General features: G+C 37.9%; 5 protein-coding genes and 1 non-coding gene across 7 annotated transcripts; 4 read left to right on the forward strand and 2 right to left on the reverse strand.

The window, feature by feature from the left end:
• The first annotated feature begins 111 nt into the window (after positions 1-111).
• Positions 112-185, forward strand: TRNAN-GUU (transfer RNA asparagine (anticodon GUU)). Its single transcript has one exon. It is a non-coding gene; the product is annotated as a tRNA-Asn (tRNA).
• On the forward strand, positions 126-2,370 carry APC10 (anaphase promoting complex 10). The gene is made up of 6 exons (XM_068488643.2): positions 126-651; positions 745-805; positions 902-994; positions 1,259-1,329; positions 1,887-1,991; positions 2,087-2,370. Exons 1-6 carry the CDS (start codon positions 473-475, stop codon positions 2,154-2,156), a joined length of 579 nt encoding a protein of 192 aa, XP_068344744.1. The 5' UTR covers positions 126-472; the 3' UTR covers positions 2,157-2,370.
• A 1,137-nt stretch (positions 2,371-3,507) lies between these two features.
• LOC137747371 (tubby-like F-box protein 5) lies at positions 3,508-6,156 on the reverse strand. The gene is made up of 5 exons (XM_068487470.2): positions 5,764-6,156; positions 4,925-5,281; positions 4,743-4,830; positions 4,398-4,527; positions 3,508-4,306 (listed from the first exon to the last, which is right to left on the reverse strand). Exons 2-5 carry the CDS (start codon positions 5,279-5,281, stop codon positions 3,637-3,639), a joined length of 1,245 nt encoding a protein of 414 aa, XP_068343571.2. The 5' UTR covers positions 5,764-6,156; the 3' UTR covers positions 3,508-3,636.
• Positions 6,157-13,004: 6,848 nt separating this feature from the next.
• Positions 13,005-15,820, forward strand: LOC137748753 (laccase-11). The gene is made up of 5 exons (XM_068488932.2): positions 13,005-13,207; positions 13,322-13,473; positions 13,626-13,999; positions 14,476-15,399; positions 15,510-15,820. The coding sequence occupies exons 1-5, from the start codon at positions 13,091-13,093 to the stop codon at positions 15,638-15,640; spliced, it is 1,698 nt and encodes a 565-aa protein (XP_068345033.2). The 5' UTR covers positions 13,005-13,090; the 3' UTR covers positions 15,641-15,820.
• A 280-nt stretch (positions 15,821-16,100) lies between these two features.
• LOC137748197 (putative glucose-6-phosphate 1-epimerase) lies at positions 16,101-19,220 on the forward strand. The gene is made up of 10 exons (XM_068488304.2): positions 16,101-16,273; positions 16,354-16,500; positions 16,623-16,736; positions 17,041-17,092; positions 17,430-17,567; positions 17,788-17,886; positions 18,129-18,226; positions 18,437-18,544; positions 18,635-18,716; positions 18,984-19,220. Exons 1-10 carry the CDS (start codon positions 16,200-16,202, stop codon positions 19,047-19,049), a joined length of 978 nt encoding a protein of 325 aa, XP_068344405.2. The 5' UTR covers positions 16,101-16,199; the 3' UTR covers positions 19,050-19,220.
• A 60-nt stretch (positions 19,221-19,280) lies between these two features.
• LOC148698716 (syntaxin-112-like) lies at positions 19,281-20,998 on the reverse strand. 2 transcript variants are annotated; one of them, XM_088686499.1, is made up of 3 exons: positions 20,758-20,998; positions 20,496-20,567; positions 19,281-20,396 (listed from the first exon to the last, which is right to left on the reverse strand). In XM_088686499.1, the coding sequence occupies exon 3, from the start codon at positions 20,368-20,370 to the stop codon at positions 19,468-19,470; it is 903 nt and encodes a 300-aa protein (XP_088542625.1). In that variant the 5' UTR covers positions 20,371-20,396; positions 20,496-20,567; positions 20,758-20,998; the 3' UTR covers positions 19,281-19,467. The 2 variants fall into 2 exon arrangements, with proteins under 2 accessions (XP_088542625.1, XP_088542630.1); XM_088686504.1 differs by having other exon boundaries at positions 19,281-20,567; positions 20,758-20,979.
• Positions 20,999-21,109: the final 111 nt, after the last annotated feature.

Below are 21,109 nucleotides of genomic sequence, written 5' to 3' on the forward strand. Positions count from 1 at the left end.
TTGAAGAGAACAATTGTTTCGGTGGACTTTTGTTAGAAAGTAAAATGGGCGTTAACCTCTGTGAAATACTGTTTGTTGAAAAATACGTAGGGATAATATAAAATAATAAAAGCTGGAGTAGCTCAGTTGGTTAGAGCGTGTGGCTGTTAACCACAAGGTCGAAGGTTCAAGCCCTTCCTCTAGCGCAAAATTTTGCTTTATTCAATTTTCCTCCCATCAAAACGGCCAATTTAACCAGCGCCACTAAAACTTCTCCTTTTTTTTCAATCATACCCCTGAAAGGCCACGGAAGACACAATTCAAATTCCTCACCGAGGCAATCGCTTCACTTTTGCAGATTTTGGATTTAGGGTTTTGATTTGATTGGTTTCTGCTATCCAGCTAGGCTTTTTTGGGTTTTAGGAACTCGATCAAATTACGGTTCTTTTTCTTCTAATTCCTGTTCAAAGAATCAATCATAGAAGAGGAGGCAATGGCGACGGAGTCATCGGAGGGAGAAGAGGATGCGAAGCTGACGGGAGGGAACCAGCTGCTGGTAGTCGACGACGATCTCAGAGAAATGGGCAAGAAGGCTGCTTGGAGCGTCAGCTCCTGCAAGGCCGGCAATGGCGTTTCGTCTCTCCGTGACGACAATCTCGACACCTACTGGCAGTCTCTGCTTCAATTCCCCTTTCCCCTTTTTTAGTCCCTAAAAAATTTGAAATCTTTGAACTTTAATTTTGTTTGTCTGTTCTTGGTTTGCAGATCCGACGGTGCGCAGCCTCATTTGGTGAACGTTCAATTCCAGAGGAAAGTGAAGCTCCAAGTACGTCTGAAAGTTTCAATTTTTCAGTTGTTTAAAAATCCAAAATTTAATTTTGACTGATGGGTTTTTATTTTTCCCACCAAAAATAAATTTCAGCTTGTTGTTCTCTATGTGGATTTCAAGCTTGATGAGAGCTATACGCCGTGTAAGATCTCAATCCGAGCTGGCGACGGCTTTCACAACTTGAAGGTAGTATGTTTATCTCTTCTGGGTGGTTTTATGCTTGGTTAGTTGGTTTGAACAGTGAATTATTTGCAATTGTGAATTAGGCAAGTTGGCCAAGTCAGTGTATCCCGAGTTGAAATTCTTATAGATTAGAGTAGTTTAGAATATCGTACCAAAAAGAAAAACAGTTAATTGTTCATATATTATCTTTTGTAATATACTGCATTGTGATGCTGGCATAGACCCAATTAGGTTAACTTTTGGCTATCTTGCTGCAAATGATTGTAGGACATAAAAACTGTGGAGCTTGATAAGCCAACGGGTTGGGTTCATATATCACTGTCTGGAAATGATCCAAGGTATGCAGTGAAACCGTTGTTTGTTTTCGAGCATTTGTAGTCATGCATATTTCTACATGTCGTTTCTGTATGGTTTTGATTACAATGCATTGTTGTCATTCCATCTGTGCTCAAATTTAAATCTTGGTGAGTAGTGGCTTGATGGGTAGGATATTGTTGTTAACGATTCAAAAGTTAGTTGTCCAATTCGTCTTCTTGATCTGATATCTAATACTTCATTGAAAAATATTTAGAATGTAACTGTTCACCCTAATTATCAGAGAGATGAGAAAGAAGTTGGGAAATAAAATGGGTTAAATGACATCTTATTTCATTTTGCGATAGCACAAAAGTCGTGATATGAATCTAAGACAAACAAATCGAACAAGTGATCGTTCCATTTCCCTTCAATGTAGTTCAAAGACATGACGGTAAGATAAGCTTGCATCCGATTTGCTTGATGAATGATGATGATATGCTTAAAGAAACATTTGCAAAAATAGATCATATGGTGGTCATGTTCAATTTATTAGACTATTGTTCGAGTTTTGAAATCTTCTGTGCAATATGTTTGGCAGGGAAACTTTTGTCAACACTTTTATGCTGCAAATCTCTGTGTTATCGAATCACCTGAACGGGAGAGACACTCACGTGCGCCAGATCAAAGTTTACGGCCCTCGACCGTGCGTCTCCTTATCTTGTCTTGCTCACTGATTACTGATATGAGAAATAGTGTGATTTTTTTTAAAATTTATTTCATTTAAAATGTGCACTGCAGGAACCCTATTCCGCATCAGCCGTTTCAGTTTACTTCAAGGGAGTTCATTACCTATTCTACTGTGAGATGAGAAATGTGATCCGACGACGAAACAACGAGACGGGAAATGCCGGACCTTGAACTGAAACTGGACGGAATCCCTAAACCACATTCTATGCGCCGCGAGGAAGTTTCTCTTTGTAATATTTGTAACATTTTGAATCTCCGATGTAATGTTCACTGGCAATGAACTGATGTTTGATACGTTCATTACATAATTTGAATTTTCAACCGAGTTCTCTAAAGCTTCTTTGAATTTTGAGTCTACTTTATAGCCAACTTACACAACTTGGCTACGCTCAGTCTGTCGTCAGCCGGCAACATTATTAACTTGAAACGTCGTTGTCCGACAGTAGTAGAGTAATCAGCATGCTTGACCATTAAGCTTTGACTTGATCAAGAAGTAATTAGCTTTTGGTTAAAACTACTAATGAGATGCCAAAACCATGCAATAAAGCAAGAATCCAAGAATGCATGTCGTTTACAAAATGAAGCATGTGTCACCTAAAGTGCCGCGCATGACTCATACGAATCTCTTTAATCATTCTTTTCGAGTGGGAATTTACTTTAGATCTAGAACTTTTTAAGCATATCATTTTGCTAGATTTCTCTCATCATTAGCTGAAAATCTGTCGCTCATTACGTTGAAAATCCGTCATATAAGCATGGAGACTCGGAGATACTTATACAATTAGAGATACTAGTGAATAGAGTGTTAGATTTCTACTAGTACGTTGTGTTAGAAACTCCCCCTTTCCTAAATTTTCTTAATAATAATATTAATAAGAGAAAATTGTAGCAATGGTCCCTCAACTTTAATTAAATTGCTCTAATTGGGTTAAAGTTTAGGCACCATTTCCCCAGTTAAGTTAAAGTTGAAGGACCACTGCTGCAATTTTTTTCATTTAGTTTTCCATATTTGCCCTTTAATTTAGCCTCATGTGCGTGGCACGTGACTCATTTGAGTCGAAGAAAATGACTATAACTACAAGTTTTGAGGAGTTAAGGGAACATTGCAGATTACAGTTAAGGAACCATTGCTACCATTTCTCCTATTAATAATTTAAAAAAATAATAATAATAAAAAGAAAAAGAGAAACATCATTTTGTATACAGCTCTCACCATACAACGTAATGAGTACTCATGTCGTTACTGTTCCACAAGGACCAGAATAAAGAAAGTTGGAGAATGATTCTTCGGCATCTTACACTAATTGAATACATTTAATACCATCATGATGTGTACATATCTATGGATGCTTGGCCCTCGTAACCCTATATACAGATGACATTCATTCAACTTCTAGTTTTAGATTCAGTTGCACCGCAAAAAACAGCTTACGAGACAAATTCCGGACTGGCAGCCATGAGAAAAATGAACCGATTGAAATAGCTGCGATTTTCAGAATTAAACGATCAAGCACGAAGAACTTTTACATAGAACATGGATATGGTTCGAAATTACAGAACAGAATTCAGCAAATGACGATCATGTTCTACAACCAAGTTTTTCATTCACATGCTGGCTTGGTGTCGAAGCTGCTTAAGCAGATCGCAAACGCTTGGAAACAGGACAGCGGGTAGCGATAATCCAAGGTGAAGATGTCTTTTCCGATCTTTCCAAACTGTAGGATTACCCTCTCTTGCTCTTCAGCCGAAACGTTGTGGGACGGATCAACAGCTGCCACAAGCTGGAAGTTTTTCACAGAAGCCACTGTAACGCGTCCTCTAAAGTTAAGGCACCAGCATTGTAGCTGCTCATGCCACCTAGGAGACTTGTTTTTCAAAACCAGTGGCTCTGCGCCCGGGGCAGACATGTTTGGCTCCGAGAGGGTTGTAGAGCTGAACTCTGTGAGCAGATCCTTTTCTTTTGAACTTGGTGAGACAGCAAATTGTTCGTCATAGGCTTGTGGCAACGATGTTGGTGTTGGGGCGGTGCCCCCCTCCTGAATGGACGAGACAGGAATGGAGTGCATAGCACAATGCATTCTCCTTGGACCTCTTGTGCAAAAAATATTGAGCTCGTAAGAGATGTTGCCAACGCTGTAGTTACACGCTGGTACTCTTGGAGATACCTGCTTAGAATGGAACCTTCGAGATGATCGATTATTTGGTTTGGGTACCGCATCACATGGAGGCTGGCTGTCATTTACGGTGAACTTGGTACCCAGAAAGTTGGACCTGGTAAAACAATTGTTGAATGAGTTGTCGAGAACATAAACTAATAATAACTTGACTGAGATATTTGCAAATTATAGTAGAGCGCACTTACCTCAATTTACCAACATATGTACTGCTGGATCGAGAAAAATCATCTGAAACCAAAGATATAACGAACTCTGTGCTTGTTGCCCTTCTGATCCTTTTGGCTGCTAGCAGTAATTTATCTTTCTCGCCCTCGGCTGTAAATTTAATAGCATAAGTGAACATCATGTAGCAACTTATAAGATTTCTTTTCGTCAGACACTTCTCCGTGGCAAATAATCTAAAGCGAGAATGTTAAAGGAGCAAGATATCTTTAGAAATGCTATTCCTAAGATTGACGGAAACGTACAATATAACTAACTGCAATCCACGATGAAAAAGTTGCATTTTCTCTAATAAGAACGCTACTTACATGGTGCCAGACCACAGTACAGATAAAATGTGGAAGTTTCTCTATTCCTTCTAATGAAGCACTGTATTGGAGACTGGCGAGGCCCCGGCTACACAAAGCACACCACAAAACAAACACTATTTCAGAGGAGGCAATCAGTACAAGTAAGCACAAACTTTAGAGGCATTAGAATAAAGCAACACCTGCTTCAATGAGATTGGAAATGTGAGCCTTCCACATTTCTCAGGAGTTTTGACTATCTCCCTCGTAATGTCCCTCCATGACTTACAAACTGAACCACAAAAAACAACGACAGCTCGAGCAGGCCACGAGGTTTCACTTTCTTCTACCCTCTGAATTATGTCCAAAAGCAATTCCGGAGGCAAGTTCGCCCACTGACCCTGCTGAATCACATCAGTTGGAGGGGTTGGAGCCATGTCAGGAGCAATATGCGACCACGTCCTTCTACGCCAAAGCTTCCGCTCACCAACTCGCCTTGACATGCTCCCAATTCCATTTTTCATCCCCCGCAGCTCGCGAACAATGCCTTTGAACGACATCTACACATAGCATATCAATCAGAACATGACGCCAAATCAAAGAGTAAAAACTTTTACAAGGATTTCGAGACCAAAACCTTAGCAGGCAGGCAAATTCTAAAGTTACCATCGAGTAGTAATGAATTTAAACCCATTATCCTTGATTCAAATTCAAATTGTGAAACAAATCGGCCATAGTTTTGACATTAACATTGGCTACGTCGAGATAAATCTTAGGATAAACAACATAATTCCTCCACTCCAAAAAGTTCAAATCTTTTTTCTTCCAATTACATTTCTCTCCTCCATTTCATAACCTCTTCAACCCCCATAAACAATATCTATACATAAAAATCTGTAATTTTTAGAACAAACTAAAACCCATTAATTTTATCAATAAAAATTGAAAAAGATAATTACTTCTTAAATCTTTGCCAACCAACCAACCAACCAGTTAAACCAGAGCCAACCAAAAAATGGGGAAAAACAGAGAGCCAACCAACCTGTTAAACCAGCCCCAAAACTCACAGCAGATACTTCACGATGGCGACGAAGACTCCAGAAACCGAAGGCAGGCGGCAGGCGGAGGAGAAGCTTTCAGAACTTCCCGGGATCGCAAATCGGAGAACCACGGCCAAACTCTCAGCAGCAGCACCCGACCATGATATTCTCCGACTTGGGGTCTCTACTTCGAGGCCCTCCTAGATCGCCTTCTCATCGTCGCCACCGCATTCTCCTTTCCCATGTCAGCACCGCCACCACAGAGCTCCGATCGGCGCCGGCCCAGCAGAGCAGAGCAAAAGAGTTTCGGTATTTCGCTCGCTCGAAACGGATCCGATGCGCTTTTTTTGCGCTTTACGCATTTCGGGGGTGGTTTAATAGTCCGTTAAAATGATAACATTGAAATTGTGTGCTGTAAATTTTGATGGAGGGAATCCGGTGTGTCGTGACTCGTTTTCGTACACGTGGCAATAGTTGTCTACTTTTTTTTTATTGATTTGATTTTATGGATCCAACAAAAAATAATAAAAAAAAGATAATGATTTTATGGAAGAGGTATTTATCAGTTTGTTTCCGAACTTATATAGAGCTATTAATTTTCCTTTTCAATTTTAATTTTAACCGATTATTCTTTAAATTTTTATAATTAGTGGATTTGCCCTGGAACTTTAAGTCTTTAACTTTAGCTGATTACGCTTAAACTTTTGTAATTAGCTAATTTTTCTTAAACTTTTGTAATTAGCTAATTTTTCTTGAACTAAAACTTTGACCAATTATCAAACTAAAATTTTATAAATAACCAATTTTCCTTGTTATGTTGGATTTAAAATTTTTTCTTTCGAATTTCCCAGGGACAACTAACTAACTTTTGATTGATTTGATTTTATGGATCCAACAGAAAATAATAATAAAAGATTTGATTTTATGGAATTTGTTCTGTAATGTTAGGATTTAGTAGGAAATTAGGAACTTTTACAGCGAGGAAAGAAAATGTCCAACCAAAAAATAAAAATTGCATAACCCTGTTTTGCTATGCATATCCACTGATCCAACAAGCTTTTGTCATAATCTAACTGGAAGAAACCCTAATAAGAAACTTTAATATTCTTAACTTTATCTAATGCTTCATGTTTATCCTATAAAAAGGGTGCAATCTTGTCATTGTTGTCAAGTTCAAGTTAATCAATGTTTGTTATTATGGAAAAGGATCCTTGTCAACCGTTCCATAATATATCGTGCCGTCAGAATCATTCCAAAATTTAAAATTTAAAATTAAATATAAATAGTACCTAACGAAAACTGACTACACGATGTACGATGAACGATCACAATCATGAAATTCCTATAATCCCTAAAAAAAAAAATCCAGCCAGGATCTTTTTCCTGATATTATCTAGTGGGATGTTGTTACCATACTTCTCATTTTACTTTTTCGACTCTTTCTTATCATATAATGAAGCATGGAGATTCGAATTGTTTATTTTTGCTCACCTTTTAGGATCATTTTTTCAAAAAATTAACTAAATTTTAAATTATTTAGTCATATCAATCGATTATATAATATATGAAGAATATTTCTCACTCTAACACAGAAAATTTTGACAACGTTAAACAAACTATTAAACGATTTCTAATTTAGTTGATTTCAAAGAGTTTGATATTTAAATAAAGATTTAAAAAATAGACAATTTCAATCATCAAGCAATATTGCTAAACAAAAAAAGAATCGAGAAAGTAAAACAAGAAAGTCCAAGTAAACAGGCTCTAAGTATAATACTGGATTTTCTTGTACCAAAAATAAAATTGAAAAAGCATTTTATTAATTAGTTGCATACACGCAAACATTTAATTCAACACACTTTCGTGATGAATGTGAAATAATATTGGATTTGAAAATCCCATTCACAAAGAGAAATGCTAAGAGCATCTCCAAATGAGATATCAAAATTCTAAGTGGAATGTTACTGTGCATATTTGATATCAAAAGTTTCTCTAACCGAAGTGTTATTTGGTGAATGGATTTGAAGGCTTTGTGATTTGGAGTCAAATTTGACATTAATGTCAAATTTATTTTTAATTCATTTTAATGGTGGGTCTCTTATTCCATTAACATTTCAACCAATAAAAATTTTGTTTCACGTTTTTTTAATAATTACAATCATTTAAAGATCTATTTAAATAATAAAATAACATTTGACAATTCGGTTAGAGAAATACAAAATTTGACTCTATGTGGTTGGAAATATCGCACAAGTTGAATAAATCCTTTGATATTATTTTTCAATTTATTACTCATCATATTCACCCCAATTTGACCAAACACTTGAATTAATTTATCTTAATATCATTTCTTTTAATAATATACAAATTCATAGGGCGTTTCAAGATTTTATCTAAGAAATGTTAAAGTGATTCTCAAGTAACCCAACAGTTTAACGGCAATTTATGTGACAACATTGTAATATATTGTGTAAAAAATATGAAGTGACAGATATTCATGGAGAGTCTTACTTTTGAAAGAATTTTCTTAGCGCTTATCTTTGATCCGATCCAATTCATTCATACTGATTGATTCAATTTAATTTTTATCGGTTTTGATGATTTGCTGGATTAAATTAGATTCTTAAATCGAAAAACCAATGTGGTTGGTTCAAATGACCATTTTGATTGTGAGAATCCAGTAACTTCCCATTCAAGTTAATTTTAAGCTCTTTTGATGGTATTAGTCCTCTAAAATTGAAAAAAAAAAAAAGAAATTTAAGTCATTAAATACATTATATCATTATGTTTGGCTAAAAAAAAACATTATTTCTACTAATTAATGAAACCCTCTTTGTCAACCAAAAGAGGGTGAAAAGACAAATTAGTCTTTTATCGTACAAAAAAAATGATGGGCAATAATGTAATTTCACAGGTCCAAATTTTTTTTATTTTTTATTGAAGCCTCACTTACAGGTGATGTTAAAATACCTTCAATATATAGAATATAAAAAAAAAAAAAAAAAAAAGCCAAGCACTCCCCCACGTTCTCTCTCTCCCTCCTTCCTTCTCATTTTCTAAAAAAATGTGTTCATACATCCAAAGTATATACGCAAATACTAGTATAATTAATTAAAACACTTTTATTTAGCATTTGATTTTGATTTTTGATTTTTTATGTGTTATTTTTTGATTTTTTACTTTGCATACATCATCGATGAATTATTACGCACTAATAAAACTGTGTTATTTTGTTAAAAAAAAATAAAATTGTGTTATAAGCTTTTGTTGTAAATTTGATAACAGCTTTTATGTTTCAATATTTTATTTTTCCGTTTTAAAAACCCACATTCAATTCAATCTAATTCAACGTCAGGCCGAATAAATTGAAAATTATGCAATCTTAGTCTACATTGAATCAGATGCAAACTAAATATATTTATTATCCATTTCGAAGTGACAAACACCAAGAACATTCATAGTTTACACAAACATCTAAAGGGACTCTCATTTTTTTGTAAAATGGGGAAAAGTTGCGGGGCCCCTTATACTCGAACATCTTTATTTATAGATCATTTTTGCAAAAAAATAATTAAGAAACTATTTACTCATTTGATTGTCATGATGAAATTTTAATGTTATTTAGGATATAATGCTTGTTATTCAATTAGATGTCTCGAAACATTTCTGACTAATATTTTGCAAAAATTATATATAAAGTACAACTTAAAAAATAAACGGTTTAAATCGTTAAAGTTCGATATAGAACATTTCTCACATATAGTCTTAATTTTTATCAAAAAATACAGATGCCTTTGAATGAAGGGCTGCCGACTGTTGCAACAAACTGATGAATTGGGTAGCGCTGGGTTGATGGAAGTGGAGCCCAAGATTGGCACGTCCACCCACTACAGAAACCCATGTTCTTGACAAGTTGTTTGCCTGAATTATTTCGAATCTGGTTTTCTAGTTGGATCTATGCATATATGTTTCTGGGAGGGAGATCTTTGATGGAAGATAATTTTATTTTATTTAAATGCGAATTAGCTTTGGAATCTACACAACATTGAACTTTAACGATTTGAACGGTTTATTTTTCAAATTGCACCTCTTAAATCATCCTTGCGAAATAGTTGCTATATCAAAAATATTTGAGGCATCTAATTGAATTCAAATAAACTGACAAACATTTTGTTCTATAAGAAACATTGAAATTTCATTGTGATAATTAATTAGGCAAATAATTTCGGAGTGAATTGAATTTTTGCAAGGATAATTTATGAATCGAGACTTACAAAGTAAATAGTTCGGACCGTTGAAATTCCATATAAAGTGGTTCTACAACTAATCCTCATTTTCTGGAAGAAAAAAATAATATGAGAATCTCTTCCCTTAAGGGGCGTGTATATCTCTATATATTTATATCAGTAGAGAGAATAGGGACTGCATGAACAGATGTTTCGCGTGAAAAAGTCGGGGTTCCACCATGAAATTAATTATCAATATAGAGAGTAACTCCTTGTAAAGTTATAAGCTCTTGCTAGATTTCTCCCTTCATCGACATGAAACTGTTTTTACCTTCATATCCTCACACGTCCCCTCACGGATAACGGATTTTCAAGCCAAACAAGTAGACAACACAAATTAGATGATGTGGAGTACGTATGACCGTTGGGCTCACACATGAGCTACACCTAGTCTAATACCATGAAAAAGGTTGAGAATTTCATTATAAAAACTAATTGATAATACTGAAAGTAGCTCAACTTTTTATAAACCCTTGTTAAATTTTTTACTTTCACTGATATAAAACTTTTTTTTATCTTCATATTTTCACATGACGATGACGATGATATGTTAGGCATGCATGGAACGGCCCACGAGTAAGTATTGATTGACTCGCCACTAACATTTGATAAGGCTTGTGACTCGAGACATGGGCTGTTGGGCAGCATGCATTGTTCTTCGTTCTATTGCTTTTCTGCCGTCTGCCAGCCGATGACCATAAACTACATTACCAACCAAACATAAAAAGGATTCTTCTATAATTTTAGCTGGGCACCCACGTGAACTCATCATGACCATTTATACTTCATATGTCATGAATATCAACCCAATAGGATCCTTTCCGGATTCTTAGTAAGGATCTTGAATATTCATAAATCGTGTCCTTTCAACGTACATTGTACGGTTAGTTTTTTATCGAATATTATTTGTATTTAATTTTAAATAAAAATATTTAAAATGATTTTTAATCGCATAATGTAAGATAAACGAATATAATTCACGGATCGCTGGAATCCTCAAAAAAAAATCCGTCGAAGATCCGGATTCAACATCAACAATCAAAATCAAATGCGTCATGTTTTATAAATATGAGTTTATTTAGGTTGGTTGAAATCTAAATAAAAAAACACAAGCCGCATAATTTTTCAATTTGTCACATACTGTTGTTGATGGTTTAATTTTTTTCTTTGTTGGAAAGGGATCCCATCCAGATCCCTACCACCTAATTTTCCTAATCAAACAATTCGAGTTTTTGAAATTTAATTCAACAGTGAAAGTTATTATAACTTTTAAAGTAGGCCCCTGTTTGTAGCCGTTTGATCAAATTTCAAGGGTTTGAATTGTTTGATGATGAGGATTAGGTGAAATGAATCCAGAGAGAACCCCTTTCCTTATTTTTTAACTTTTTTATAGTGATGTTTTGCACTCATGTTTTCTCGTTAGGCACTCATTAGCATGTAATGAAGAGTTAAGTTTGGTTCAAATTCCTTATGATGATCAAGCACTCTAAAATTCATTCCCAAGTGAATATTTCTGACCGTAGGGCGCAAAATCACATACGTCAACAATCGTCAATCTATCACGTGTGACTAATCGTATTATCTTATCATATTATATCGTCGGACTTGCATAATTTTCAGGTTGGCTACTTGCTCCTCATTGTTTGCTTCATTTGTAGAAGAGACCATCATAACTGTGTCAACGGCATAGCCCATCGTCTAGCGCGCTACGCTCATCTTGCTGGTTCAAATTGTAACTGGTTTGACGAACCACCGAACCTCATCTCAGACTCGTTATTTGAAGGGTGTAGGTGTTGCTTGCCCTGTGTTTTGTGCTCATCCTTCGATGGGGGGGCGTGCTAAACCTAAACGGCTGCAGATGAATATACTGTCATTCTTACCATTGTGGGGTCCACATGGACTTATTCTATTTGACAAAGATCATATTTAAACTTACAACGTCCTCTTATAGGAGAGAAATTTCGGTAGGACTGTCTGATTAGAACAACTCTCACATTAAATAAAACCATCGTCAATTTAAATGGAACCAAACTACATGATATTTGATACTTTTATATAAGGTGCCTACATGAGAAGTATAATTAACTTACCGCCCACTCGATCTTCAAATCCTGGTTACGTCCCTGTGTATTTATATTTCATTTGTTTTTCCCTTATGGAGTAGGCAAAAATTAAAAGCAAGAGGAAGCCTCTATCTGAAGTACCCTTAACGAAAAGAGCCCCAAAGTCCGCAAATACACAACCATAACTCATAGCTATAAGCAACTCCCGGAGAATGACATCTGACCCAATTGCATAGCAGAAGTGAAGCATTTGCATTGCCGAGATGGCACCTTGCAAAAAGCTTTCACATGGATGACAAAGAGGAGAGGCATCGGGAGATTTTAGTGCGCACTATCAAATGGTGTTACTAATTCACGTATTATAATACAAGTAAACGACATGGTTGATATGTTATATGTCATGAACATAGAACATAATATTAATAAGTAGATCATCACGTTATTATATGTGCGGATTGTTAATACTACATGGCGATATAATAGTCAAACTCATGAAAAACTTCTCAACTTCTCATGCCCATTGTATGTCATGCAGCAAGTAACCCAAGTCAATCATGAACTGTCACGTAAGTTATAAAAACCACGTACAACAATGCGTTCGGAAATAGTGATATCCCTTTCCTCAACAAGAGACCCTTTTGTGATATGATATTCTTTAAGCTATGCCTTTCCCTCAACGGTAAAGCTTGCCACTGCATTTAGGGTTTTGGTTGGTGCACAGTATCCATTTTACAAATCAGAGGTTTCTGAAGTCAGTCGAAGACGGCCCGAGTCCCTTTCAAAATTTTGCTTACAAGGTTTCATGTCCAGCACAGTTCCTACCTAATTATTAATTGACCCAGAAGCTCCTTAACATACTTTAAAAAATGCACGTCTTTGCCTCAACGCGTGCATATAAATATTTGGCATCTTCGTGTTCATGCCTCATTACCTCTTCACGTAAACAATCAAGAAGTTGTGGATCAAAAGAGAGAATTGAAATGGCTAGCATCTGCCTCCGGAACAGGTTTCTGTGCGCGTTCGTGTTTATTTTCTTCGGGTTTCTTGGCTTAATCACTTCTCCTGCTGAAGCTGCCATCAAGAAATACCAGTTTGATGTGAGTTGTGAGTTGTTCCCATGCATTAACATACAAGAAAGAAAGAAGAAAATGAAGAACTAGTACTCCGTTCATGGTTTTCGAATCGATAACATTCTCTGTGGGATTTTGCAGGTCCAAGTGAAGAACGTGAGCAGATTGTGCCATGCAAAGCCGATTGTTACTGTAAATGGAAGGTTTCCGGGACCTACGATCTATGTCCGAGAAGGTGACAGACTTCAAATCAATGTTACAAACCATGCTAAATACAACATGTCCATTCACTGGTAAGAATTAAACTAGACTAACCAAACAAACTAGTTAGTGAGCACAAAAAAATTGCGCATTTCTTATCACAACCTTTTTCTCGTAGCAGAAGTATTTACCGGTTTCCCAAAATTATATATTGTATCTCGCTGAATTATACATGTTCTTATAGGCATGGATTGAAGCAGTATCGAAACGGTTGGGCGGACGGACCGGCTTATGTGACGCAATGTCCGATCCAGACCGGAAGTAGCTACACTTACGACTTCAATGTGACAGGGCAAAGAGGAACTCTGTGGTGGCATGCACACATTCTTTGGCTAAGGGCTACTGTCTATGGAGCAATTGTGATCATGCCTAAACAAGGAACTCCATTCCCGTTCGCACAGCCGTACAGGGAAACTGAGATTATTCTCGGCGAATGGTGGAATGTCGACGTCGAAACCTTTGTCAACAAAGCAAACAGCTTGGGGTTGCCACCAAACTCGTCAGATACTCACACCATCAACGGGAAGCCAGGGCCATTGTTTCCTTGCTCTGAGAAACGTAAGCAAACCCCTTCATCAGTATCGTTCTTACTTTCAAAAACTACGCCGAGAATCGAGGCTAGAAACCTTAATTCTAAGCTCTTAGTGATGGTTTCACCCTAAAAACGTTAACTATGTCAATACGTAGGATCGAAGCATAAGAACATTGACTAGAGGTAAGGCTTTCTCAAGACGTCATGTCTGTAAGAAAGATTGAACGTCATGTATAGACCCGAGATAAAAACCTAAAGTCAAAGTTCTATATGATTTTTCATCCTAAAACGTCAAGTTTTCTGAGCGCGTCATGTCTTTAAGAAAGACCAATCATCCTTTACGTAAAGAGTAGGACTGCTAAAAGCAACGCACGACAAAATATTTGAACTCCAAACCCCAAAATTAACGAATTGCTTTAAACACAAGCAACAGTTTCAGCTTCAATATGATTACAACTGTAAAATTTATAATTCCAATTTTGTTATACTCTCTTTCGTTTAGATACTTTTGCAATGGAGGTTGAGCAAGGGAAGACCTATCTCCTCAGAATCATCAATGCCGCTCTCAACGACGAACTTTTCTTCGCCATTGCTGGACACAATCTGACAGTGGTGGAGGTTGATGCAGTTTACACCAAACCCTTCACTACTCAAGCCATACTAATCGCACCAGGCCAGACCACAAACGTTTTGGTCAAAGCCAATCAAGCTTCAGGCAGATACTTTATGGCCGCCAGACCTTTCATGGATGCTCCGGTTCCTGTTGACAACAAGACAGCCACAGCCATCTTCCAATACAGAGGAGTCCCGAACACCGTCCTGCCAAGCCTTCCGCAACTGCCTAACCCTAATGACACGTCCTTCGCTTTAAGTTACAATAAGAAGCTCAGAAGCCTGAACACTCCAAACTTTCCGGCCAATGTGCCTCTCAAAGTCGACCGGAAACTCTTCTACACCATTGGTTTCGGGAAAGAATCGTGCCCTAGTTGCATCAACGGAACAAGATTTGTTGCTTCCTTGAACAACATCTCTTTCGAGATGCCTCGGGTCGGGCTTCTGCAAGCACATTACTTCAACCTCAAAGGGGTGTTCAAAACCGACTTCCCCGATAGGCCTTCAACTGCATTCAACTACACTGGTGCACCACTCACAGCCAATCTTGGGACATCAACTGGAACTAGGCTGAGCAAGATTGCTTTCAATTCGACAGTTGAGCTGGTTTTACAAGACACGAATCTCCTAACCGTGGAGTCGCATCCGTTCCATCTCCACGGATACAACTTCTTTGTTGTTGGAACTGGGATTGGGAATTTTGATCCTGCCAAGGACCCTGCTAAGTACAACTTGGTTGATCCTGTTGAGAGAAATACAATTGGAGTTCCCACAGGTGGTTGGACCGCCATTCGGTTTAGAGCTGATAATCCAGGTACGATGATCACATAACTTTAACATGTACCGCATTTACTGACCACGCATTTACTGACCACGTATCAGTTATTTACTTACTATAACCTTTGCTTCTCATTGAACGTCTAGGCGTTTGGTTCATGCACTGTCACTTGGAGCTTCATACTGGCTGGGGACTGAAAACAGCATTCGTTGTAGAAGATGGACCAGGATCGGATCAATCTGTTCTGCCTCCGCCTAAGGATCTTCCGCCCTGCTGACAATGCACGGACCCGGTTCATATCAATCTCTTGCAAAAGTTGCAGAAGGTTTCTTGAGGGTTCACAAACAATTACCAATCAACACAAATCAATTTGTGTGAGACTAAAAATGTAACAAATTACACCATACCATGTAATAATTGTTTTAACAAATTAGACTGGAAACATTTTATTTAACCATACCCTACCCTTGTTTACATTGTCACACTTGCATTTGTATTAAAGATTAATTTTAAAATGTATTTATTAAAAACACTTTCAACTATTTTGAAAACACATTATTGCTAATTTTGAGTAAATCGATGACGTGTAAAAATGAATGACTTTTTACATGAAACGAAACGGGTTAAATAATACTTCATGTTGGGCCTGAATAATAAGTGGATTGAATCGGTCCAAACCCAGTAAAAGAATATCCGAATTTCTATATTTGGTCCCTGGGCTTGGCGGGTGGTGGCGTGGTACCCGACGGTCACTGAGTCACAGCACAGTCACAGAAGAAGATTTGAGTATACGGAGTGGAACCACACAAACCAACCCGCTCGACTCGACGAAGAAGATGGCGATGGCGATGGTTTCTATGCTCGTTTCGCTCCCCACCCTCACTCCTCCCAATTCCCGCCGAGTCAACCGGTGAGTTCATCTCTCTCTCTCTCAACTCGGTCTTTCATCAGCTCGGTTTCCTGTAAATTTCACATCACACAAACACGCAGGTTTTGGCAAACAACGCCAAAAACGTCGTCATCCGTGATGGCTGTTGCAAGCGGCGCCGGAAGCAAAGTGAGCGCTACTGCAGGGGTGAAATTTGCAGAGGGAGAAGAGAAATTGCCCAAGGTCGTTTTGACCAGCGCCGGCGGCAGGTACATTGTGTTGGTTTTGTGGGTTGCGGCTGAATTCGCATTTGGAAACGGAACTTTGACTTTTTTTTTTTTAATTTTTTATTGGAAATTTGAAATGGGTCGATGAATTTTGATGCTTGCAGTGAGGCGGATGTATATTTATATGGCGGTGTTATTACTTCTTGGAAAGTCCCAAATGGGAGGGACCTGCTTTTTGTTCGACCTGATGCGGTGTTCAACAAGAAGAAACCAATCAGGTTGTTTTCCATTTCGTGGGTTCCTTTTTCGGGTTTTCGGAAATAAGTTGGCTTCCGTTTGGGATTAAGTTTCAGTCAATAACTTTGTTATGCTTGCCAAAATGAGAAGAATTGAAATGATCATTAAAAAATTACTTGCTTTATTTTGGAAATATCAAATTTGGTCTCTTTTCGTTGTGTTCTGTATGTTTCAAAAGGGTCTGAAATTCCTTTGATTTGTTTGTTAAGCATGTTACTTTGAATAATCATTTTGCCTGAAAGCTGGGATTTTCGTCAAGATACTGACTATTCTCTCTTGGGATAGTGGAGGCGTTCCACATTGTTTTCCACAGTTTGGACCAGGCCCTATGCAGCAGGTACAACCCTCTAATTTTGTTTCTATACCATCGTCTTCAATTTGATGAGTGCCTGAATTAGAAACCTAAACACTTAAAACCTGAGAATGGCAGTTGATGGATGTTTGTATTTTAATGGTAGGTTGATTGATTTCTTGATAAATGTTACATAACCACATAACCACATAACCACATTGCCTAATGTGCTATGGTAGTAGTAAGTCCATTGACATTGTTGCTTCCATCAAAGATTCTCGTATGGAGATCCAGATTTTTGTTCTGGCTGCATGATACGTGACTGCATTATTCGGGTTTTTGCTATTGTTCTGAGGCTTGGAGATGTTTCTTCAATTAACAGCATGGATTTGCAAGAAATCTGGACTGGTCCGTCATTGATTCTGAAAATGTGCAAGGAGATCCTACCATAACTTTAGAACTAAAGGATGGTGAATACAGTCGCTCAATGTGGGATTTCAGCTTTCAAGCTTTGTACAAGGTCAGTTGCACATAACCCTCTATGAAAATGATAATTGTCTAGTGCACACTTGTAACTCACTGCCCCCTTGGCGTGCACAGCTGCTAGACAACAATACTATGTTAGGCCACATGCATATATGGTAATTTTGTAGTCGTAATTTTGTTGACTCCCCCATTTGATATTGCATTTTCCATAACCTGGAGTGGACAAAACTTCTAACGTGTTTCAATGGTTGCAGGTCACTTTGCAACCAAAGAGCCTTTCCACCGAACTTGTAATTAAAAATACAGACAGCAAGCCATTTTCATTCAGCACCGCATTGCATACATACTTCCGGGTAAGTATGATTATTTTATGCTCAGGGGTTTGGTTATCATTCTGGCATAACTCCTATTAGCAGTGTGGAGTGGAGGGATAATTTGAGGTGGAAATGATTGAGCTATTCATATATTCTTTCTAATGACTTCAAAAGTCTGAAAATACTAGGAATCACATCCTCAGCAAAGTTTTTGAATTTGATAACGTAAAATGGGCTTTGATAAATGATTGTATCATTAACATTTAACCTTTGTCGTGAAGGCTGCTGTAGAAGGGGCATCAGTTAAAGGTTTGAAAGGCTGCAAAACACTTAATAAAGATCCCGATCCCAAGAATCCACTGGAGGGCAAGGAAGAAAGGCCTGTTTCATTTTCGTTGCATGCTTTTATCACATGAAAAAAGTGACATGAGTTCAATGCTTTCTTTTTCAGTTTATTGGCTGGGTAAATAAGGTTTGATGGGGCAGTATAAAATGCTTTTGTCATAGATTATTCGCTTTTCAGCACTATTTTTTGAAATCTTGCGGGAGATGTTGCTAGGCATTTCTGATTGATATCTTAATGACACAGGGATGGGATCACTTTTCCTGGATTCGTGGATTGCGTATACCTGGATGCCCCTGATGAGTTACATCTTGATAATGGCTTAGGTGATGTAATATCTATCAAGAACACAAAGTAAGTCTAAATCTTAGTTTATTTTGTTTGGTAAAATTCTTTTCCATCTGTTTCACTTGCTCGACTCCACTATCCTTTTTGTCTATGTAGTTGGACAGATGCTGTTTTGTGGAACCCATATCTGACAATGGAAGCATGCTACAAAGATTTTGTTTGTGTTGAAAATGCAAAGGTATGGAACTCGAAATTGGAATTGTCTATTGGATGCTAAAAATGCTGATGTATCCGGACAGGGAACTCGACTAACTAGTAACTACTGAGTGGTTCTATTTTCTGTTAAGCTTAAGATGCCCATCATTCGATATGCGTTTCCATCATTAGTCAGCAATGAGATGCTATTTATATTGAACAACTTTTAGATATTCTTCCTCGTGTGTTATGAAATGTATACCGATTCTAACTCAAACATAATCCGTCTCTCTCTTCATGTCCATATCAGATTGGAAACGTACAGCTGGAGCCTGGTAATACGTGGATTGCTACGCAACATCTTAGCATTAATTGAAGAGTGGCTGAACCCCGTTATTCAATTTTGTAAACATAATGTATCGTCTTTGTTTTCGAGTCTTTTATTTGTTGTTATACAAAGCTTTTAAGCTACAAAGCAAGCAAAGTTTATCAATAATGGATGGTCCTGTATATGTTTCCGTTCCGAATATTATGTTTCCTTTGGTGATCCTGTTGTACACTCTCTCTCTCTCTCTCTCTCTCTCTCTCTCTCTCTCTACAAAAATTGTGAGATTAAAAACTGAATTCATTTCAGAGGAAAAAACCAGAGCACAGTTTCAAATGTTCTCATTAGCATTTCTGTCGATTAACAGAACCTCAAAACGCATCAAGAGAAGTACTCTATGAGCTCAGAAAGCTCAGTAAAGACATGCATTCACAGACCTAAACCCTAAATTATTCCGACTCTGTTCTAATCACAAGGCGAACATCGAAATAATGCAAACCAGAAGTATAATCAGTCCCACAGCCCACACCCAGTAAACCCACTTCTTGTTCTTCTTCTTCATCTGGCTGGCATAGTGAAGACTATTTGTGCCACCACTGATGAAATAACCGGCATTCGCCACATTGTCTTCGATATTTTCAATGTCTTCGCCTTGTGCCTCAACCAGAACAGCCATGTCGAGAAACACCTGATGAAGCTTTGTCAGACTTCTCTGGATATCCATCACTGCCTCGTGTCGGACTTTGTTCCCAATATCCAGTTCCGTCTTCCCTTCGAACAATTCAACTTTCAAGCTTCCGGAAATTATCTTTTCGATCATCTCATCGGATGGCAAGTCGCCTGTTGCGCTGTAGTACCTCCTCTTCAGATCTTCCTTATGATCCGAAACAATCTTCTCTCTCAGAGATTGAAAATTGTCCATCAGGTCCCTTAGCTTGACTCTCAAGCCACCAGTGATGGACATTCTAGTCCGGTCCACAGTGCTTCCTTCCTTGTACGCATCGGACATTTTTCTGTTGGTCGCATTTGACTGATCAAGCGCTTCAAGCCTCGCCTTGACAATCCTCGCTTTTCGAAGCACTGCGACCATGTCAGATTCCATCCGGTCTCTAAGCCCGCGGAGAATCTTGGCACTGTGAGTGGACTTTGCCTCAGCGTTCAGGCTCTGGAGATCGTGCAAGAGATTGGTGATCTCTTCCATGTCGGCCTTGATTGCTCCGACTTCTTGGAAGAACTGAGAGAGGTTTTCTTGGTCGGACGGGTTGAGTTTGCCTGCGCCTGCTTCGACATCAAGATCCGCTTCAAGGTCCTTCTGCGCCTGTTTCTTCAGTTCCACATAACTTAAGAAAGATTTGGTCATCAAATCATTCATCTTTGCAAAGAATCTGCAAAACCCACCTGCAGAAATTCCAGAAAATTCAACTTTCTCAAAGGAATACTTAAAATGAAAGCCCAGTCGAAGAAATCAAAGAAAGATTTCCTGAATTTTAATTTTACCCTCTCAAATTCAAGAACAGAATCTTCTTCTCAAGATTACAGCGCTTCTTCTTCTGTGTTGCTCCAAGAGATCTAAATTTCACAGAAAATTAACGAACTTCATCATCAAAAAGTTAAGAACAAAAACGCATGAAGAGATCACGAAAACACACGTCTGATAAACTTTGAAAAAATGAACGAAAGAATAATTGATGCCTACCCAGAAACAAGAATTGAGAAAAAGGAACGAAAAAATTACAGAAAGTGGGATTTCGGGAAAAACCTTGAAGAAATATGAGTACTCTGTTTCTGTTTCTAGCGCCGCCGAGTCGCCGACTATCTTTCTTATCACTGTCACTGCGATTTTGACAGTGGGGGTTTCTGGTTTTTTTATTTTTGGTGGGGGGATGAGTGAGAGGAGAACAGAGAAGAAGGAAGTCTCCGATGAACGAGAGAGAGAGAGAGAGACAGAGAGAGAGAGAGGGATCGCAACTTTTGGGTTGGGTTTCTTTGTGTAACCGCTTAAATTTCAAATTGCCGTTGATGATATATGTAGCCGTTAAGTTCTTTTACAATTGGAAAGGCGGTGGATGGCGAGACGGTTATGGATGTGGTTAGTTAAAAGGTTTTTTTTA

This window comes from Pyrus communis, chromosome 2 (assembly GCF_041283825.1).
Source record: "Pyrus communis isolate YQ-2024b chromosome 2, ASM4128382v1, whole genome shotgun sequence".
Classification (NCBI taxonomy): domain Eukaryota; kingdom Viridiplantae; phylum Streptophyta; class Magnoliopsida; order Rosales; family Rosaceae; genus Pyrus; species Pyrus communis.